Source organism: Typopeltis vanoorti, chromosome 5 (assembly GCF_054136105.1).
Source record: "Typopeltis vanoorti isolate ZY-2024b chromosome 5, IOZ_Tvanoo_1.0, whole genome shotgun sequence".
Taxonomy (NCBI): Eukaryota; Metazoa; Arthropoda; class Arachnida; order Uropygi; family Thelyphonidae; genus Typopeltis; species Typopeltis vanoorti.
The window spans coordinates 127,820,562-127,840,522 of record NC_143553.1 but is presented as its reverse complement, the minus strand read 5'-3'; the positions used below and the strand labels follow the sequence as shown (position 1 = coordinate 127,840,522).

The following is a 19,961-nucleotide window of genomic DNA, read 5'->3' as shown; positions in this document are numbered from 1 at the left end:
TCAGAATTCAATATAGAAAGATGCCAGTAGTTCAGACAAAGGAATTGGCTCCAGCCAGAGGCACTTCTTAGTTCTAAAGTTTCATGCACGTGAAGAAGCATAATTACGGCCTTGAGAAAAGGGGGGGATTAATGTTGAATGAAAGGATTAAATATAGGAGACTAAATCAAGCAACGCATTAAGAGCTCGGAATGCACCTGTTAGAAAAGGTAGAAAGTTAAAGTAAAGATTAAAGTAGAAGTTATATAAAGAAAAAATCAAACAAAGGAATAAATTTATAAAGAAATAAAATAATAATACTTATTTTTACATCCCTGTGATAACCATCTTGTCTCGCAGTAAAATAGTAATGCTGAATGTTTCACTTCAGCCATGTCTTTGCAAAGTTCAGACAATCTTGATTTTAAAGGTCTCATTTTTATATAATTCACCGTGGTTATAACTATAACTGTTGTTAACACAATGTTTAGACCAGGACTCATTTCCTTTGCAGCAAGAGCTTCTCTATGAATCATGCAATGTGTCCAGATACATTGTGGGGATTTTTACCTTACAAGGGCTTGTAAACTTTTAAACCTTCCAGACATAACTTGAGCACCATCAGTGCAAATTCCAACACAATTTTTCCACTGTATGTTTGCCTTGCATATAAATCATCCAATCGTTCAATATAGTACTGGTGCTGTGGCTCTTCTTTCTATTAGTTTACAAAACAAGAATTCTTCAACTGCTTAGCATCCATCTCAAAATCGAACATGAGCAATCGAATGACAATCCTTGTTGCTATCTGTTGTTTCATCAGGCTGAATTGAGAATAACTGGTCACAAAACTTTGACAAACATTGTTGCTGCATATCTTCACATATATCACCAATTCGCCGAGTAACAATATCATTTGATGGAGGTGTGCACTGTAGTTGTTTAGTAAAACTTTCTCCAAGCATAGTTTCCACAATATCAATCATAGCTGGCTGATAGTGTAGGGCTTTGTGTACTTAGCTATTTTATATGCAACTTTCTAAGAAGCTAGTAAAACTTTTTCATTTACAGACAAAGCTTTTATAATGCTAGATTTTTGCTTTTCAAAACATTTCAGTTTGGCAGCAAAGACCTCTCGAGGTTTGTTAAGATACTCTTTATGAGGTATTTCCAAATATCTTTTAAGTTTATTTGGTTTCATGCTATCAGCCGCCAAAATTTTCGAACAAATAACACACAGTGGTCTTTCTTCATCATTTACTTCAGTCTTTGTAAAGCCGAAATGTAAATATTCTGCTGCATACTTTCTTGATTTTACTTTTGGAGTGATATTTTGTGAACCTGACTTTGTTGACATCAGTGTTCCACAGTTGTCAGATACCCTCTTACGTCCAGTTAAAAATTTATCCATTTTTTTACACTAGAAAAGATTGTTTTTATACCGTGTATCACAGTCATTGCAAATAGGAGTAAAATAATGCCGACCATAGACTTCTCACTTTTGATCACTGTTGCAGTGTTAATGCCATCTTGCCATTTCAAACCTTATTTATACTCGCAGAAACATTTCCAGAACATTCGAGACTTCCTGCGATGAAATCGCGAATGTTTCTGAAAGGCCAATATGATTCAACGGTCTGTGCAGTGATTCCAGATCTATACAATTTTTGAAAGATTTGTTGACGTATTTAAATTTGTATGAATATTTTAATTAATTTCTAGCGTGTTTATTTTTTTTGTTTTGCTAACTTTTATTGGTTTTATCAGTGTCTTAACACAAGAAATGCAAGGCAGGAAGGTGGGGGGATGCCACAAAAACTAATATTAAAAAATGGGGCACACACGAAAGAAGGTTGAGAAACACTGGATTAAAGAATTGCTGTATATTGTGCCATGTTTCTTTAATTTACACTTCTAAGAAAATAATAGTAGTTTTGCTGTCCATCATTGGGTCTCTGTCCATTTAAGAAGCTGACTTCACTATGTTACTCACCTTTCCTCTTGTCTTTTCCTAGGCCGACTAATTTCATCACTGGTGTCCTTGTCCTCTTTCTTTGTAATTGAAGGTGACCAATTATAAAGTTGATCAACTGAACTGTTGAAGTTTTCAGGTTATTTTTGATTTTGATTGTACTAATTTATTATGAAGATTTCAGGTAAAATAAGATAACATTTTGAAATTTGGGGAATCAATTTTTATCTCTAAATTCAATGTAGCAAACTTGTATGTTGCTATAATAAACTATTTCTCTGGTACCTAGGGATTCACTGTAGTATATGTCTAATATGTCTATAGTATCTGTTTTTAAGTTTCCGTGCTTAAAATGGGATGAAATGATATATTTATCTACAAGAACCTGTCAAAGAAGAAGCTGTTGTTGTAGAGACATTGTCAGTAATAATATGTTTTAACTAGTCTTTTCATTTAGTCAGAATTTTATGATTTCCTGGTGATTCATAAGTATACAATTAACAAACTCAAGTTAACTTTGTGTGTGTGTGTAATTCTAATTATATTTTGACAGGAACTGTGCCAACCTTGGATGATTTAGTTATGAGACTGTTGTCAGTTGTTCAGGATGAATCTTCTGTAGCTTCCAAGCTGGGGCTGACTGCTTTGAAATTTTGTCTTCTGCCTATTCTAGAATCTGCCAATGGTCATTTAGGATTGAAATTACTTGATTCATTGCTTTTTATCAGTGATAATCCTTATTGGTTAGTTAGAGTAAGTAACATTATTGTAAATTGAATATATTACTAAGTATTATTAGATAATTTTCACTAACAAAGGAATTAATTTATATGTTAGTGAAGTAACTGTTCAATATGACTTATATTACTGATTAACAGTTATCGAAATGATTATCATTTAGTCATGCCGTTTATTATCACATCTTAGATATGTTTTTATTGTATGTTCTATGCTTAGTTGATTTCTTGTTATTTATATTGTATCAAATTGTTTTGCGTAATTTTCCCAGTCAGAATGGCCCAATTTAAATCCAAAGGGAGATTATTATTATCATTATTATTACGTGACACCTCCAAGGAGTCCAAAGACATCGAGGGAGGGCATCTACTCTACAACGCTCTGTCTACACTACTTAATCCATCATCTACACCGAACCTCCACTACCATCATCATCATCATCATCTACTGCCCACAACCACTAGTATTTCTGTCCATAAATTTCATGTGTTCTCAAGACTGTCTATGTGCAGAATGAAAAACCTGAGTTTCTGTGAGAAAAGCCATGCTACCTCCATATGAGAATCAGCTAGCTCACTTTGAATTAAAAAAACCCATATAAAGATTCCTCTCATCACAACGAGAATCGGATTTAGGCCTTTTCCGATCGAAGGGTGCAATGTACCATCGTTCTTCTAATTGTGCTACAGAGGAACTTACAAGTGCATGATATGACAAATGATATTGTGATATGACAAATTTTAGTGAAGATTCTAAATACTTAATTTCATTAAAATCCATCCAGCTAGAGTGCTTTCATAAGTAAAAATATATGACCAGATGAATCTTAACACGTGCTTATGCATTTTGTGAAAAACACGTAAAAATTAGAGTTGATGTGAAAGTGAGGTCGGCTTTAAATAATTACGGCAGGATTTTTTTTTTTTAATATGTATTGTCATTACATAAAGTAGTTCTAAATCCACATATTTTCAATTGTTTTCTGATATTAAGATAACTATTAATCTTATCAGGCTTTTTTAAAAATTTTGAATTTGTTTGCTTTGCACAATCTTGCCTGTTTTTTAATCTCACCCTGCCTTTCATCATCATCATCAAATTCCTGATATGCACCCTCAAGGGGTGTACAGGATATGATAGTACTGCATGAAAAATTTACACCATTACTAACTTCCTATCTACAATTTTCCTCCAAATCAATCTGTTACCTGTCAAGACTTCAATATTATCAGAGCTTATATTTCCATCTTCTAAGGCACTTCTTACTGTATCAATTCACATATATCTTGGTCTTCCTCTTGGTCTTTTTCCTGCCAATCTGGCAAAGAATCCTGATCCAATGTTTTGCTAATCTTTCCTCTCCCATTCTGTTTAAGTGACCATACCACCTGAGATTAGCTCTGCTAACACATTCCTGGATGCTAACAATATTAAGTTCTTTTCTAATATCCTAATTTTTAATATGACATTGCCACTGATGCCATCTGTTCACCCCTCTAATCTTTCTCAGGACTCTCATATCTGTGGTTTCTAGCCTTGGGTCAAGTGTTTTTTTTCTAACCCAGCGCTCAGATCCATCGGTTAAAATTGGTTTGAACACTGTCTTGTATACAGCTAATTTAGTGTTTTGACTGATTTCTCTCTTATTCCATATAAATTTATTCAATTGACTTCTTACCATTCCAGCTTTGTTGATTCTGTTGTATATTTAGATATTTAATTTACCATCTTCACTAATAATCATGCCAAGTAGCTGAAATGTTTTACTTGTTCTATAGGTTCTTCATTCAAAATGCAGTTGATATTTTCAATGCTTCTGCCTATTTTCATTGTCTTTGTTTTGTTATTGCTGATCTTCACACCAAATCTATTTCAAGAGTTATTCAAATTAGTCAGGGAATCTTGCAGACTTGTAGCAGATTTATTTAGAAGTATAACATCATCTGCATAGAGTAAAGAGCTGAGATTAACATCTCCAATTTTGATATCAGGTTTAATAACACTTTCCTTCATAATGTGATCCATATAGATAATAAATAGCAGAGGGGATAACATACATCCTTGTCTGACACCAAATTTAACATAAAACCATCTTCCTGTACTTTCAATTCTAACCGCTGCCTTCCAACTCAAATAAAGACTAGGTATTGCTTGATATAATGCCCCAGTGACACCATACAGCTGTAGCACTTTGAACAGCTTTTCTCTTGGCACCCTGTCATACACCTTTTCCAGATCTACAAAACTTAAATACAGATCTTTGTTATGTTCCCACGACTTTTCAACTATTTGTCGTAACGTGAAAATTTGATCCTGACAGCCTCTATTTGGCCTGAATCCAGCTTGTTCACCAAGCTTACCCTCCACAATCCTTCTCAACCGTTTCTCAAGTATTATTATTATTATTATTACCCAGGACCTCAGGGAGTCAAAGACTCATCTGGGAGGTCCTTTTATCACACACACACACACACATCTCATCATACTGTGTTTTAAACACACTCAAACTCCTTGTAGTCACAACACTCTCAGGCAAGGCATTCCAATCATTCACAGCTCTGCACGAAAAAAACCTGCCTCTCACTCATCTACTCACACCCTCTTTATACGGTTTCCAGGGATGACCTCTGGTTCTCCCCTGATCTCACACTATTCTCTGTAGAACTTCTCCACCATTGATCCTATAACAACCCCTTACCAACTTGTAGGTCTCTATCATATCTCCCCTCTTCCTCCTGTCAACCAACCTCTGCAAATTACATCTTCTCAATCTTTCCTCATACTCGACATTCCAGAGGTCAGAAACTACTTTGGTCAGTCGCCTTTGGACCCTTTCCAACATCTCTTCATCCTTCTGAAAACCCGGTGACCAAATCTGGGCACAATAGTCCATGTGTGGCCTAATTAAAAGCCTTATACAATGGAACAAGAATCTCCCTACTTCTACATGTCATTGTCCTCCGCATCATCCAGAAGCCTTTGTGTTGTCTTCATAATTTTGCTGATATGTCCCCTAAATTTTAGATCCTTATCCACTATCACCCTCAGATCTCTTATTTCCTCTACCTCCAACAATATATTCTCATCAAGCATAAATTCTGCATCCCATCTTTGTTTTCCAAATTTTAAAACCTTACATTTTACAACATCTTACTTAGGAACACTCAGTAGGGAAATACCTCTATAATTCTCACATTCAGTTTTATTTCCCTTTTTATATATGGGTACTATGAGAGCTCTATTCCAATCATCTGGAATTTATCCCTCTGTCTAGGCCTTCTGAACTATGCAGTGCAGCCACTGTAAGACTTTTATACCTCTATACTTGAGCATTTCTAGTCAAATATCTTCTACTCCCACTGCCTTTCCACATTTCAGACTTTTGATGGCTTTTTCTATTACTTCAAGTATGGATATGTATTCCTGATTGCATGCCTGTTGAGTGCTTTTTACTACTGTGCTGTCATCACTGCTTGTTTCATTTAGCAATTTTTTGAAGTAATTACTTCATACTTCATGGATATCTTTTTCACCAGTTTTTCATGTCCCCTTCATCATCTTCATAATAAATTTAGTTTAATCCTTTATCCTAGTGTGAGCAAACAAAGTTTGTGCCTGAAAGTATCTTCAGGACTGGGGTAAGTTGGTTCAACACCGGGCAACTCGTTGCAAAGATGGAGCAAGCTCACAAGGAGATGTGTTTTGCATTGTGGGAGATGTTGTGAGCTTGCTTCACCTTTGCAACGAGTTGCCCGATGTTGTACCACCTTACCGCAGTTCTGAAGATACTTTCAGGCGCAAACTTTGTTTGCTCACACTTGGATAAAAGATTAAACTAAATTTATTATAGTCTAGCCAAGTGAAAAATAAACTTTCTTCATCATCTTCAATTCCTTTTGCAACACTCTTTCCTCCATTTCTGAGCTTTTTCAACATTCTCCAGAATATTTTGCCACCTTCTTGATATTTATTTTCTATGTTCCTACCAAAGTCTTCCCATAACTTTTGTTTAGGTAGTTTTACACAGTGTTTAGCTTTCTTACATTTGTCTCTGTATTCTCTAAGAGCACAAGCTGACTTATTTGCTAGGAATTTTGTATGCTTTCTTCTTCATCGTCTTTTCCTTCACTGTCTCTTTAACTTACTGTGTCCACCTGATATTTCTATCTTTGCAGATATTTCTATGCTTGTGTTTTCTATGGTTTCTATGGTTCTGATATTTCTATCCTTGCAGACCACCTCACCACATGCCTCTCTGGCTGAATCAATCAATGTTTTCTTCGGGATTTTCCACTATCTCTCCAAGGTTAGCTCCTGTTCTCAAACTCTTTCATTTTTCTTGAATAATGTTTGTTTATTTTAGTTTACAGCAGGGGTCGGGAACCGGCAGCTCCGGAACCGCATGCCGCTCTTGGCTGAACAAAGTGCGGCCCTTTTATATTGAATTAAAAGATACATAATTAATACAGACAACTAAATATTGTTTTTAATACGGCCTGTCCGTGGTACTAGATACTATGCATATGATATGTGTTACGCATGAAATTTTATGACATGAACAACTGACAACTACATTACATTTGAAATACCACTAAATGTTAACCCTGCCTAAGGTAACTAGAGCCACGGCGAAAATTTGAACTAATTGATCAGCTGTCCTGTCAAACACCACAGTTTTTATATACATACAAATTTTAACTGTCAAAATAAATATTCTGTTAGTTAACTTAGCAGCAACAGAAACCTTAGGAATAAAGCACAAATGGATTAGAAAAAGAGGACTACAAGACTGGAACAAAGAAATAGAAAATATCATAAAAACAAAAAAGGACAGTTACCAGAAATGGCTAAATTCCAAAACAATAGAAGCCGAAATAGAGTATAAAAGAAATAGAAATAGTGCAATTGCAAAACGAGAAGTAAGGAAAACACATAGAGAAAGATGGAACAATTTCGTAACAGAACTAGAAAAGGATTTATTTAAGCCACAACCCAAAACCTATAAAGTAATAAAATACATGAATAAAGAAATAAAAGAAAAAGATAAAAATACAAACAATAGATTTCGAAAAATGGGTGACCTATTTCCAAAATCTCTGGACAGATGAGAACAATGAATTAAAATTTTATAAAACAAAGAATGACCTAATAGGATGACAAAATATCACGATGTTAGAACTGAAAAATATAATAAAGAAGATGAAAAATAAGAAAACGCCAGGAGAAGACAATATAAATATAGAACTATACAAAAATGCAGGTGAAAAATTTAATGAAAAACTTATGAAATTTTTTAATATGGTTTGGATGTCTGGAAAAACCCCTAACTCTTGGAAAAAAGCACTGGTTATCCCAATCTATAAAAACGGAAATAAAGACAATTGCAATAATTATAGGGGAATTAGCCTGCTGAATACAGGATATAAAATATATGCAGGAATATTAAAAGAGAAACTAAGCAGCATTGTAGAAAACAAATTACTAGAAGAACAAAATGGCTTCCGAAAAGGCCGATCCTGCATAGATCCAATTTTTACTTTAAAATTATTAATAGAAAAGAGAAGAGAATTTCAAAAAGAAACACATGTGGCGTTTATTGATTATGAAAAAGCCTTTGACAAAATTAGTAGACAAAAATTGTTTAAAATATTAACTGATTTAAACATACCAAACCAACTTTTACAATCTATTCAAGAAATATATACAGGAAATAAAATAGCAGTTAAATTAAAACACACCTCAGAATGGAAAGATATATCAAGAGGAGTACGACAAGGATGTACCCTCTCACCTCTGCTTTTCAATATATTTATAAATGATATATTAACAATCTGGAAACAGCATAACCCATTTGGTATACAAATGACCCCGCAAATGAAGATAGATACACTACTATTTGCAGATGATCAAATAGTATTAGCTACATCAGAAGATGACTTACAAAGATCATTAAAATCATTAAATGTTATCTCAAAGCATTATAATATGACAATATCCAAAGAAAAAACAAAAATAATGGCATTCAAAGGAGAAAACCCAATAAGAAGTAAAATAGTGATAGATGATAAAATACTAGAACAAGTAAACACTTTCAGATACTTGGGATGTGATCTATCATACGAAGAAGAAAAAGACATAGACACTAAAATATCAAACTTTGTCAAAGTAAATGGCATAATAAATAATATATTTAAGCCATCCCTGATACAAAAACACACTAGAATCAGACTATATAATGGCTTGTCAAAACCAACTCTACTATACGGAAGCAAAACATGGACCATGAAAAATGAAAAATGAATTCAAACAGCAGAAATGAAGTTCCTCAGAAAAACAGCTGGATATACCAAGTGGGACCACAAAACAAATGAAGAAATCTTACAATCCCTGAAAATAAAACCAATTAATTACTACATAAGACAGTATAAACAAAAATGGCTAGAACATTTAAATCGAATGGACAACAGAAGACTACCAAAAATATTATACAGATACAAAATAAGTGGAAAAAGAAGAATCGGAAGACCAAGAAAGAGATGGCATGAGACCGGAACAGGCCACATGGCCTAAATTCCATGTTAGGAAGAAGAAGAAGAACTTATTTATTGTGGTACTAAACTGGTGTTTAATTTAGTGTCAGGTAATGTTAGGCACAAATTAATTTTTATTATGTTATTATGTTGAATTTGTGGTTTTACTTGCAGGTAAATTTGGGATAATAACCCTCCTAATATGAGTTCAAGAAAAAGAAAAATAATCGAAGAAAACAGAGGATTCAATAAAATGTGGATAGAGAAATTTGCATTTATAGAAGTAAATGGAAATCCGCAATGTTTAATTTGCCATCTACGACTTGAAAAAAACAAATCAAGTAATGTCGAACGACATTTTAGAGGAAAACATTTAGACTTCAGTAAAAAATATCCTGAGGGTGATAATAGCTATTGAAGAATTACAAAAGAAAACATTGCTTCAGCAAAGAAATTTGTCAACTTGGATGAAATCTTCGTTGAATACTACTGAAGCAAGTTTTTTGTTTCCCTTGATACCAATGGAATTTCTAAAAAATTGCATGTATAATGTCTCTGAAATTCTCTTTAAGTATATGAAAAATAAGGACGAGATACGTAAAAAAATTAAAGATTTACCTCTTTCGGCTAGAACTGTCAAGGAACGGATTGTAACAATTTCTGCAGAAGTTTCAAATATGCAAATTATGAATATTTATTCTGCCAATTTTATATCTATTGCAGTTCATGAATCAAATGATATTTCCGAAATGGCACAGTGCTGCGTGATGGTTAAATATATCATATCTTCCGGTATTCGAGAACTTCTTGATCTGCTAACACTTAAAGGACACACTACAGGTCATATTTCAGAAAACCTTCTAACAAGTTGACAGAATAAAAATATAAATATTAATAATATAGTATGAATTGCGACTGATGGCACGCCTTCTATGATTGTGAAAAATAAGGGGTTTGTTAAATTATTCTCCACTCATTATCCACATGGAGTTATTTCATTTCATTGCATTTTGCATCAAGAAGCTTTAGTTGCAAATTCTGTGGGATTATTACCACAACTAAAAAGAGTGATGGATGTTTTTTTTTTTTTTGCCAATGATCAGTTCTCCAAGAGGAAAAGCATTAAAACGTTTTTTTCAGTGCTTAAAAGAAGTAATAGTTTTCTTAACCACTAAAAATCATAACGTAAATCATGTGGAACTTCAAAGTAATCCAGAATGGATACAAAATTTTTGTTTTTTGCTTGATATGACAGAACATTTTAATAAGCTAAATTTGAAGTTGCAAGGGAAGGAAACACAGCCTTACAATTACTAGAGGAAGTCCTTACCTTTGAACAGAAACTAAGAGTGTTTTTCGAAGATGTTACTGAAGAAAAATTTATATATTTTTAAAATCTAAAAAATTATAGATTGAATTTAAATCAAGAAAAAGTTGATTGCAAATATTCGCTGAAATGAATACTGTAATTTTAGATTCATTTACAAGCAGATTTCAGGATTTTAAAATACATCAGGAGATGATGAAATTTATATTACATCCGTTAAATTGCAATTTAAAATTAATAGATATTGAAGCTTTTCCTGGAATATCAATTGCAGAACTACAATTGGAGCTGGAAATTCAGAATAAAAGCATCTAGGTACAAAAACTTCAGGAAATGGTAGCACAAATTGAAGAAAACGAGGGAACTATGGAAGAAACACCACAGGAAATTATATTTAGATGTTGGAATTCTTTCCCAACTAATTATTCAAATTGTTACCAATTGTTCAACGTACAATTGTGAACAATTTTTCTCTTCAATGAATTACATTAAAAATAAGTATGGGAACAAATTGACTGATGAAAGTTTGAAAGCTGAATTACTATTAAAGTGCACGACATACAATCCAGATTTAAGTAAATTGGCTGAGAAGATGCAAAATCAAAAGTCTCATTAGTGAATTTTAAATTAAAACAATTGAATATCTATTAAAATGCATAATATTGTATTTTTGTTCGGACTAGTTCTTTTTGCAATACAAATTCTGAAGTTTTTGCAATATTATACTTACTTAAACATGTTTTGTGATTAAAAAATTAATCAAACTTAATGTAGTTTTATTTATTGAACATATAAAAAATTTATATGCAAACATAAAAGTGGTATTTGATATCTGGAAGTACTGATTTAAAAACAAATTTACCCAAGTTTGAACTAACTGCAACTTTGAGTCACCAGGAAAAATCAAATTGAAGTTGCGGCTCCCAAAATTTTGCTTTAATTAATTTTTTTGGTAGAATGGCTCTTTGGTTCAAAAAGGTTCCTGACCCCTGGTCTATAGTTTACATCTAAGAGCTGCTCAGCTTTTATTCGCTTTAAAACTTTCTTACACGTTTCTCTTTTCAATATGAAATTTAATTTTATCCTGCTAAAGGAAATGATCCAGAGACTAAATGGTGATTCCTTCCAATTTCAAATCCTCCATACACTCTAGTGTCCTTTTCAATGAGACAATCATTTATTACTCTGCTATTTAGATCCTCAACAAGGACCAACTTTTTGTTTTTCATTGTGTCAGTTGCTTTCTCTAAAGCGTCAAAAAAGTTCTTCCACTTCTACCTTAGCAGAACTTTCTGTATGACCATAGGCACAAATAAGTCTCATTGTCCAATTCCTCATTCTGATATTTGCCCACATCACTCTACTTGATACTGCTTGCCATTCAAGAAGATTAGCCTCGTATTTTGTGTTCAACACTATAGCTACACCTTCTTTTTCCTGATTGTCATTGCCTGAATATAAAATTTTATTTATTGCTCAGAAAATCTCAGATTTTGTCTCTTTTGTTTTTGTCATCCTTATTATGTCGATCTGGTACTTATCCAGTTCCTCAGCTAGCTCCGTTTCTTTACCATTCACGCTTCTTATGTTGATAGTACCGATCTTGAACTCTGGTGATGAGTTGGGGGTGTCTTTTTGGATTTTTAGGATTTGTTCCAGTAGCTGACTTTTCGCTGTTCACCCTGCTTTCCTGGCGAAAGCAACGGGCCTTGTTTAACCGGGCTACGCCCCAGCTGGCATGAAATTTTGTCATGTTGTACCTTCATTTTTATATTTTGATTTAAGCCAATAAGAATACAATTTGGTTGGCTAAATCCCAAATTACCAGCCCATCATTCGTTCAGTATCCAGGTAGATACCTAATAGGGTACACAACGAGAAGGTGAGGATTAGATCCCAAATTACCAGCCCATTCTCATTCGTTCAGTATCCAGGTAGATACCTAACAGGGTACACAACGAGAAGGTGAGGATTAGACATTGGGTCAAAAGCCCTGGTCGGTTCTCTGCATTCCCATTAAAGGCGATGTGGAGGTCTCCTCTCAGTTATACAGCTTTGACCCTGAAGCACCCTGCTGGTGAGAACCAGGATCCAAAATTGGGTTGACAACAATGGCATTATCTTTGGTGGACAGCATGGATTGGCTAAAGGGAGATCACACTTTAGTAATTTACTTACTTGTTACAATAAGTAAGTAAGTAATGGCTTCATTGGATAGAGGAGAGGGATAAACAGTAGTATATTTAGATTTGGCAAAGGCTTTGGAGAGATTACTGCATGATAAATTGATAGTCAAACTATTGAAGATGGGTTGGATATTAGATTAGTGCATTGGATCAGAGTTTGGGTATCTGATGGGTATCAGCAAGTGTGTATTGGGAAGCAATATCCCAGAAGAGGAAAGTTACTAGGGGAATGCCTCAGGGGTCTGTTTTAGGGCTACTGCTGTATGTATGTTAATTATATGTTTGTTAATGTGTGTTAATGATATTGCCGAGTATTTGGATGGGGATATTCAGTTTTTTTGCAGATGATGTAAAACAGGGACAAACTATGATGAGTATAGCAGATGTTATGGCTTTACAAGAAGACTTGAATAAATTGAGTGAATGGGCATGGGATTGGGGACACGAGTTCAATTTTTCAAAATATAAGGTATTAAATTTTGGGAAACAAAGATGAGATGCAGAATTTATGCAGAATTTATGCTTGTTAGAAATATGTTGTTGGATGTGGAGGAAACGAGATGATGGTGGATAAGGATCTAAAATTTGGAGGATACACTGCCAAAATTGTGAGGACAACACAAGAAATTATAGGAATCATGCAGAGGACACTGACTTGTAAAAGTAAGGAGATTCTTGTTCCATTGTATAAGGCTCTGATTAAGCCACACATGGACTACATTATATAGATTTGGTCACCTAGTTTTCAAAAGAATGAAGAGATGTTGGAAAGGCTCCAGAGGTTACTGACTAAGGTAGTTTCTGATCTCTGGAATGTCAAATATGAGAAAAGGTTGAGAAGATGTAATCTACAGAGTCTAGTGGATAGAAGGAAGAGGAGTGATATGATAGAGACCTACAAGTTAGTAAGAGGTTGTTATAGGATCAATGTTGAAGAGGTTTTACAGAAAATGGTGAGAGATTAGGGGAGAACAAGAGGTCATGCCTGGAAGCTGTACAAGGAGAGTGTGAGCAGGGGAGTGAGAAGCAGGTGTTTTGCTTGCAGAGTTGTGAATGCCTTGACTGAGAGTCTTGTCTGCAGAGAATTTGAGTATGTTTAAGGTGCAGTATGATGAGCTTTGTGTATGACAAAAAGACCTCCTAGATGATTCTCTGACTTCATGGGGTCTTTCTTAGAGTAATAATAATAATAATAATAAAAGTCATCTTGGCCACTATTTTTCTGAGATGATGTCTCCATAAGAAAGAAATTATAATTCATTTGACACCTTGGTATATCCAGCATTTAGATAACTGATGAATCAATACAACTCAGTCATTTTTTTAAAATTAATTATTATTATTATTTTTTTTTTATAAAAGTTAAATTTAAGGAAGGTTCAAATATCTTACCTTCTTTGTCTTTCATGAGAGAGATTATCTTAACAAACAGGCATGCCATGAATCGGATTCAAAGGAGAAAAACTTGGAGAAGGGTGAGGGGATATGAATGGGTAAGATGGAGCTATGATTAAGTCTTGTGAATGAGGAGCAGAACTAAACTGGTCTTGATAGAGATTTCCAACTGAAATTCCAGCAGGAATTTGTATAATTTCAAGCTGATTTATTCCTTTATTCAAAGCAACAGATGAGAACTGGGTAGAAAATGAGGTTGTAATGGTACATTAATTACTAGCGGTATTTCAGGATTAGTTGGATCAAAAAAAAAGATGCTTATGTATGATTGACGAGTCTTCTTCATTTATCTTCTTTTCTTCAACCAATATGGGATCTTGTGAGATACAGGTTTTATATAAATGATATTTTTTATTTGCTGCTGATGATTCAATTTTGCTAATAACTAAATCATGGAATGGTACATACAGAAATTAAAATTTTTTTCTGTCTCTGGCACAAGAGATTCAGTTTTTTTTTGTTTTTTTTTAGGTGGAATTGGTGGATTTGATATCAAATATTCCTTTCAAAGTCATTCATTTTCTGGAAAATGGCTATAGCAACATATATCCAAGAAGTATACAGCCTCAGATACTAGAATTTCAGTCCAAATTCTTGATGAAAGTGTTTATAGCATTTTTGGGTGATGAAGATTTTAGGGTTCGGCAAGCAACTGCCATTGCAATAGTAAAGTATGTCACACAAATGTTTTAGAAATATATAAACTTAGGTATTTATAGTTTTATTTTCTATTTTATTGACTGTTTTAACCTGTTATGTATACATTTTCAATAATATTATAATTCTAGAAATTTGAAGGTGAATTTCTAAAGTATTTGAAGGTTGTTAATAAAAAAAAAAGCTAGATCAGTATGATGATAAATGGCACATGAAACAGTTGCCACAGAAATAAATACAGAACCAAAATTTTGTCTCTGGAATAAATGTACTGTTGATGCTAATAATGAACTTTTTTTTTTATATTATTTTCTATTGATCACATACACGAGAATTTGAGAGGCCTATAAAGCACATCAGTGTCATGTGTAGGGTGCAGATGAGGACTGAACAGAAGTTTATTGATTTTTTTTTTTAAAGAGCTGTATTCACATTTTTAAATTGTCATTCACATTTTTAAATTAAAAAGCATGTGCAACATTTTGAACATGAAAATGGAGGCATTTTTTAAAATTAATATGTGAACCTGTCTTACATTGGATTACAGAACATAAACTCATTAGAACTCACCTTTGTTCACTCATCTTTGAACCTCTAATTTCTTTAATTTATTATTTCCCATTTAAAACTTAGAAACTGAAATCAAGCACAGCTGCTGTTTTTATGTATGTGGGGGCATGTGCAGTTCATTGCTTGTTAACGAGAATTAAGTATGTGGTAATAACTGCTGCTTGAGTGGGTTCTTTAATTCACAGGGAAAACACAAGGGTATTAATAAGTAATAATATTTATTTAAAGCCATATATTTTAGTTAGAATAATATCGTTTACACTGATGATAATACCATCATCAGTGTAAACGATAGTTAATTACAAGGTAGAATGCAAACAATGGATCAATTGTCTAGTAAACAATAAGGACTGCATGATGTTATACATAAAACACCACAATTCTATAACTAAGGAAACATTGCTTTATTAATTATTCCTTAATTCTATTTAAAAAAGAAACAAAAAATTTATTGATCTTATAATGAAACAGAGATTTTTCTTTTATAATTTGTAGTATCCGTAACTAATGTAGTTTTTCCCTTGTCAGTTTTAGTAATAATATGACTGTTGCATCATAAAGAAATTGACATACCAGGAATTGGATCACAACTCCCATGAACAGACAACTCAGGAAACTAAACTCACTATTAGATGAAATTGTAAGCCTTGATAGAGACACCATAGGAAAACTTAAACCTTATTTTGTTAGAACTCCTAGGTTCTATGGTTTACCTAAGATATATAAGGAAGACATTCCACTTCACCCATTTGTCATCTGCATAGAATCACCTACTTATCACATAGCCATATTTTAATGCACCTATTGAGAGCTCAAATTGGTAATTCCTGCTTGTTCATAAAAAATTCATCCAATTTTCTAGATGAAGTGAAAAAAAAATGTTTCTCCTACAACTCTCTGATCTAATTGTTAGCTTCTATATAGAATCTCTCTCTCTCTTCACTAATATACCTCTTGAGGATACGCTATATCTACTTTTAGCCGCATTTCCACAGGATATAGCGAAATTATTTGACTTTGTTATTCACTTTGGATATTTTATTAGTCAGAATGAGTTTTACAGTTGAGTTGAAGGAACTACCATGGGAAGTCCACTCTTCCCCACTCTCACAAACTTTTATTTAAAACAATTAGAAGACATCCTTTTCTCATTCATATACCCTCAGCCTTCATTCTGGGTTTGTTGTATAGACAACATTTTTGTGATTTGGCCCCATAATTAAGAAACATTATCTACTAATTTTTATCTAATATAAACAATCTACATCCATGAATTAAATTTGCAATGGAAATAGAAAAAAGACAGCAAATTATCCTTTTTAGATATTCTACTCCTCCACTCACCATCAGATGAATTAATTATTTCCATTTACTGAAAGCCTACTTTCACTGGACACTACATTTGACAGCAATCTGCTCACCATCCCTCACAGAAGACTGGAATTATAGGAATTATAAAAACTTGAGTACAACATGCTCACACTATTTGTTCTATGCCTCAACGATTACAGCAAGAACTCTTTAACATCAAACAATACATTAAATCCAATGGCTTTTTAGAAAGGATCACACAACAGCTTTTTAATTTCTATAATCCTAGCTCAGATAACAAGGAAACAGTATGTCGAGTCCCAATCCCACACATTTCTGGCCTTTTGGAATCCATTTTCAGAATTCTTAAGAAATACAATTTAGTGGCTACTTTTTTTCCTATCAGTAAATTATCATTACAGTTTCCATCTTCCAAAGACAAACATTCTCCTCTGGCTCTTCCTGGTATCTACCATGTTCCTTGTGACTGTTTTTTTTTTTTTTTACTTTGGACAAACTCGATGCTCAGTAAAAAAAAACAAAAAAAACCACAAGAACACCAATCTTATATTAGTAACAGGAAGTCTTAGAAATCTGGTTTGGCACAATATGGAATAGATATAGACCACAATATCCTATGGTCTGGAACATGATTACGTCATCTGTATCACTGTAAATTTGAATGTTTGTTTAAAGAAAGCACCGAGGCCTTACTTCACCATCTGAACTTAAATTGGAAAGACTGCCTCTTGCTATCTAAGATATGGAAAGTCTTATTTTAATCACACACCACTAAAGTTTTTTTTTTTTTAGATAGAGTTAATGAATAATTAATAATGCAATGTTTCCTCAGGGTGTTTTATGCATAACATCCCACAGCCTTGCTGTTTGAAATCAGTCCATTGTTTGCATTTTACCTTGTAAATGAGTAGAAAGTTCATTGCCTGTTATCAGATGAAAGCATTAATGATATTGTCAGCAATGTCAATTGAAACTCATCTGAATGCACAGAAAGAACTAAATGATTCTGTTAGAGATTTGAATATCCAAATTGCTTCAATCTTATCTTCAACAGTGAAACTTATTAGCTCTAAGAATAAAAATTTGTTTTTTTGAAATGAAAACAAAATCCCATTTTCTGATATTTTGTAATTATTTCACTCCCATGATATAATTTTTTTTAAATTGGAAAATATCAAAAGTTTTTTAAAATATTTATTTAAATTTTTTAAAATTTATTCTTCATTAAAAGAAAATATTAGAAAATAGTTCTTCTTCAAGCATTAGATGTAATATCTGTTGTGACTAAGACTTGATCTTCTTTAATAGTATCTTTTTCTAGATCTTCCTGTTCTTCTCTTACTCTTTGGTTTCCCACTATAGACTTGTTTTATTATTCAATCTTCTTTTCTTATATCTGTATTTTTTATTTTATCTAGTCAAGTTTTATTTACTATTTTTCTTAATATATTCATTTCATCTGTGTTTAATATTTGTCCTGTTTTTCTAGTGTCGGTCTTGTTTCTGCATTATGTGTCATAATAGGCCTGATTACTGCTTTATAAATTCTGGTTTTTGTCTCTACTTTAAGATGTTTATTTTTCCATATTGTTTCGTTCAAGCATCCTGATATTCTTACAGCTTTTGTAACTTGTTCTCTGACTTCTAGATGTGGCATTCCTTTCCAGTTCAGTTGCATACCTAAATAGTTGTTGTAATTTGCTATTTGTTCAATAATAGTACCTTCCAATTCTAATTTGCATCTTTTGTTTTAGTTTTTGATATCTTCATATTATAAAATTTTGCTGCTTTATTAAATGTATGTAGTAATATTTGTAGCCAAGTTTCATTTTCTGCAATTAATAATACATCATCTGCATAACATATAGTTCTTTTTATTCTATTATTTATTTTCACTCCTGTATTTTGTATTTTATATTATTTCATAATGGATGAAATAATACTTTTTGTATTATTTCATCCATTATTATATGGAATATTGTTGGGCTTAGAGTATCCTTGTCTAATGTCATTACTAATGTATATCAATCAGAGGCGAATGCTGGTCTTGAAATTCACACTTGCTCTTGTTATTATTCAGGGAGTGAGAGGTGTGATTGAAGTCTGATTAGTGGAATAATGAATTACTGACCATTTAAAACTATATATTTAGAAATTTATGTACATTTAATTATACAAATACAACATTTATTTTACAAATGATATTCTATCTTTTTCAATTTAGCTACTTGAATACAAATTCTACCCTACGGTTCTTCTTTATGAACTGGTCAATAATATCGTCATAAAAAGTTGGTTGTAATTTAATTTTCCCAAGCAACACACACACACTTGTAAAGGCTGGCTGAAGCTCACTGGCTAGAGCTACTTTGACTGTGTATGGCCTGTGTTTAAGACGACGTGAAGGGAGTGGAAATGGCTATGCACGTGCATGAAATCACAGTGCTGTAGCAAGGACCTGGAAGCTCCAACAACCGAGCAAGCCAAGGTAGCTTTGACTAGATGAGCAAGCATCAGCCTTCGACACACAACGAAAAGCTCAATTATTGCCACGCAAGCTTAAGATGTCTTCTGTCTACAAAAATAAAAGCCTAAGTGGAATGTTATAAATGCATGCATTTATTAACAAATGAATATTACTTCTTTCTCAAGTAATGAGCTTGCTCAGCAAGCGTAGAGAATTCGCCCCCGATCTCTTTACTTATTTTTCCTTGTGTTTTTATTATACAGCTATTATTATCATATATTTCTTTAATTATTTGTATAATGTTTTCTGATACTTTTCTTCTCTGCAATATTTCTATTACACCTTAAATTAATATTCTGTCAAGTGCTTTTTCCAGATTTATAAAGCATATAAATAGTTTCTTATTGTATTCTATTGTTTTCTCTATCAATTGTCTGGTTATGAATATTGCATCTGTAGATGATCTGTCTTCTCTGAAACCGTGTTATTCATCTAATAGATTAATTTCTTTTGTTGTTTTATTATTTAGGATTCTTGTTAGTACTTTTAATGAAGTATTTAATAAATGTATTCCTCTATAATTTTCTGTTTTTTTTTATTCCTTTTTTAAATATTGATATTGTTATACTTTTTTTTCATTCTACCAGAATCTTTTTTGTATTTATTATTTGATGTATAGTATATTTAAACTCTGAATTATAATTTCTTTACCATTTTTTAATAATTCATTATTGATATTATTTAAACC

At 32.8% G+C, this 19,961-nt stretch overlaps 1 protein-coding gene across 1 annotated transcript in view; it reads left to right on the top strand.

Moving 5' to 3' along the window:
- Positions 1 to 19,961, top strand: part of htt (huntingtin) — a 1,164,033-nt gene that overhangs the window by 322,891 nt on the left and 821,181 nt on the right. The window contains exons 14-15 of the mRNA XM_090393484.1: positions 2,505 to 2,704; positions 14,659 to 14,858. Of these exons, the coding sequence (XP_090249610.1) occupies positions 2,505 to 2,704; positions 14,659 to 14,858 (400 nt within the window). The remainder of the gene's footprint in view (positions 1 to 2,504; positions 2,705 to 14,658; positions 14,859 to 19,961) is intronic.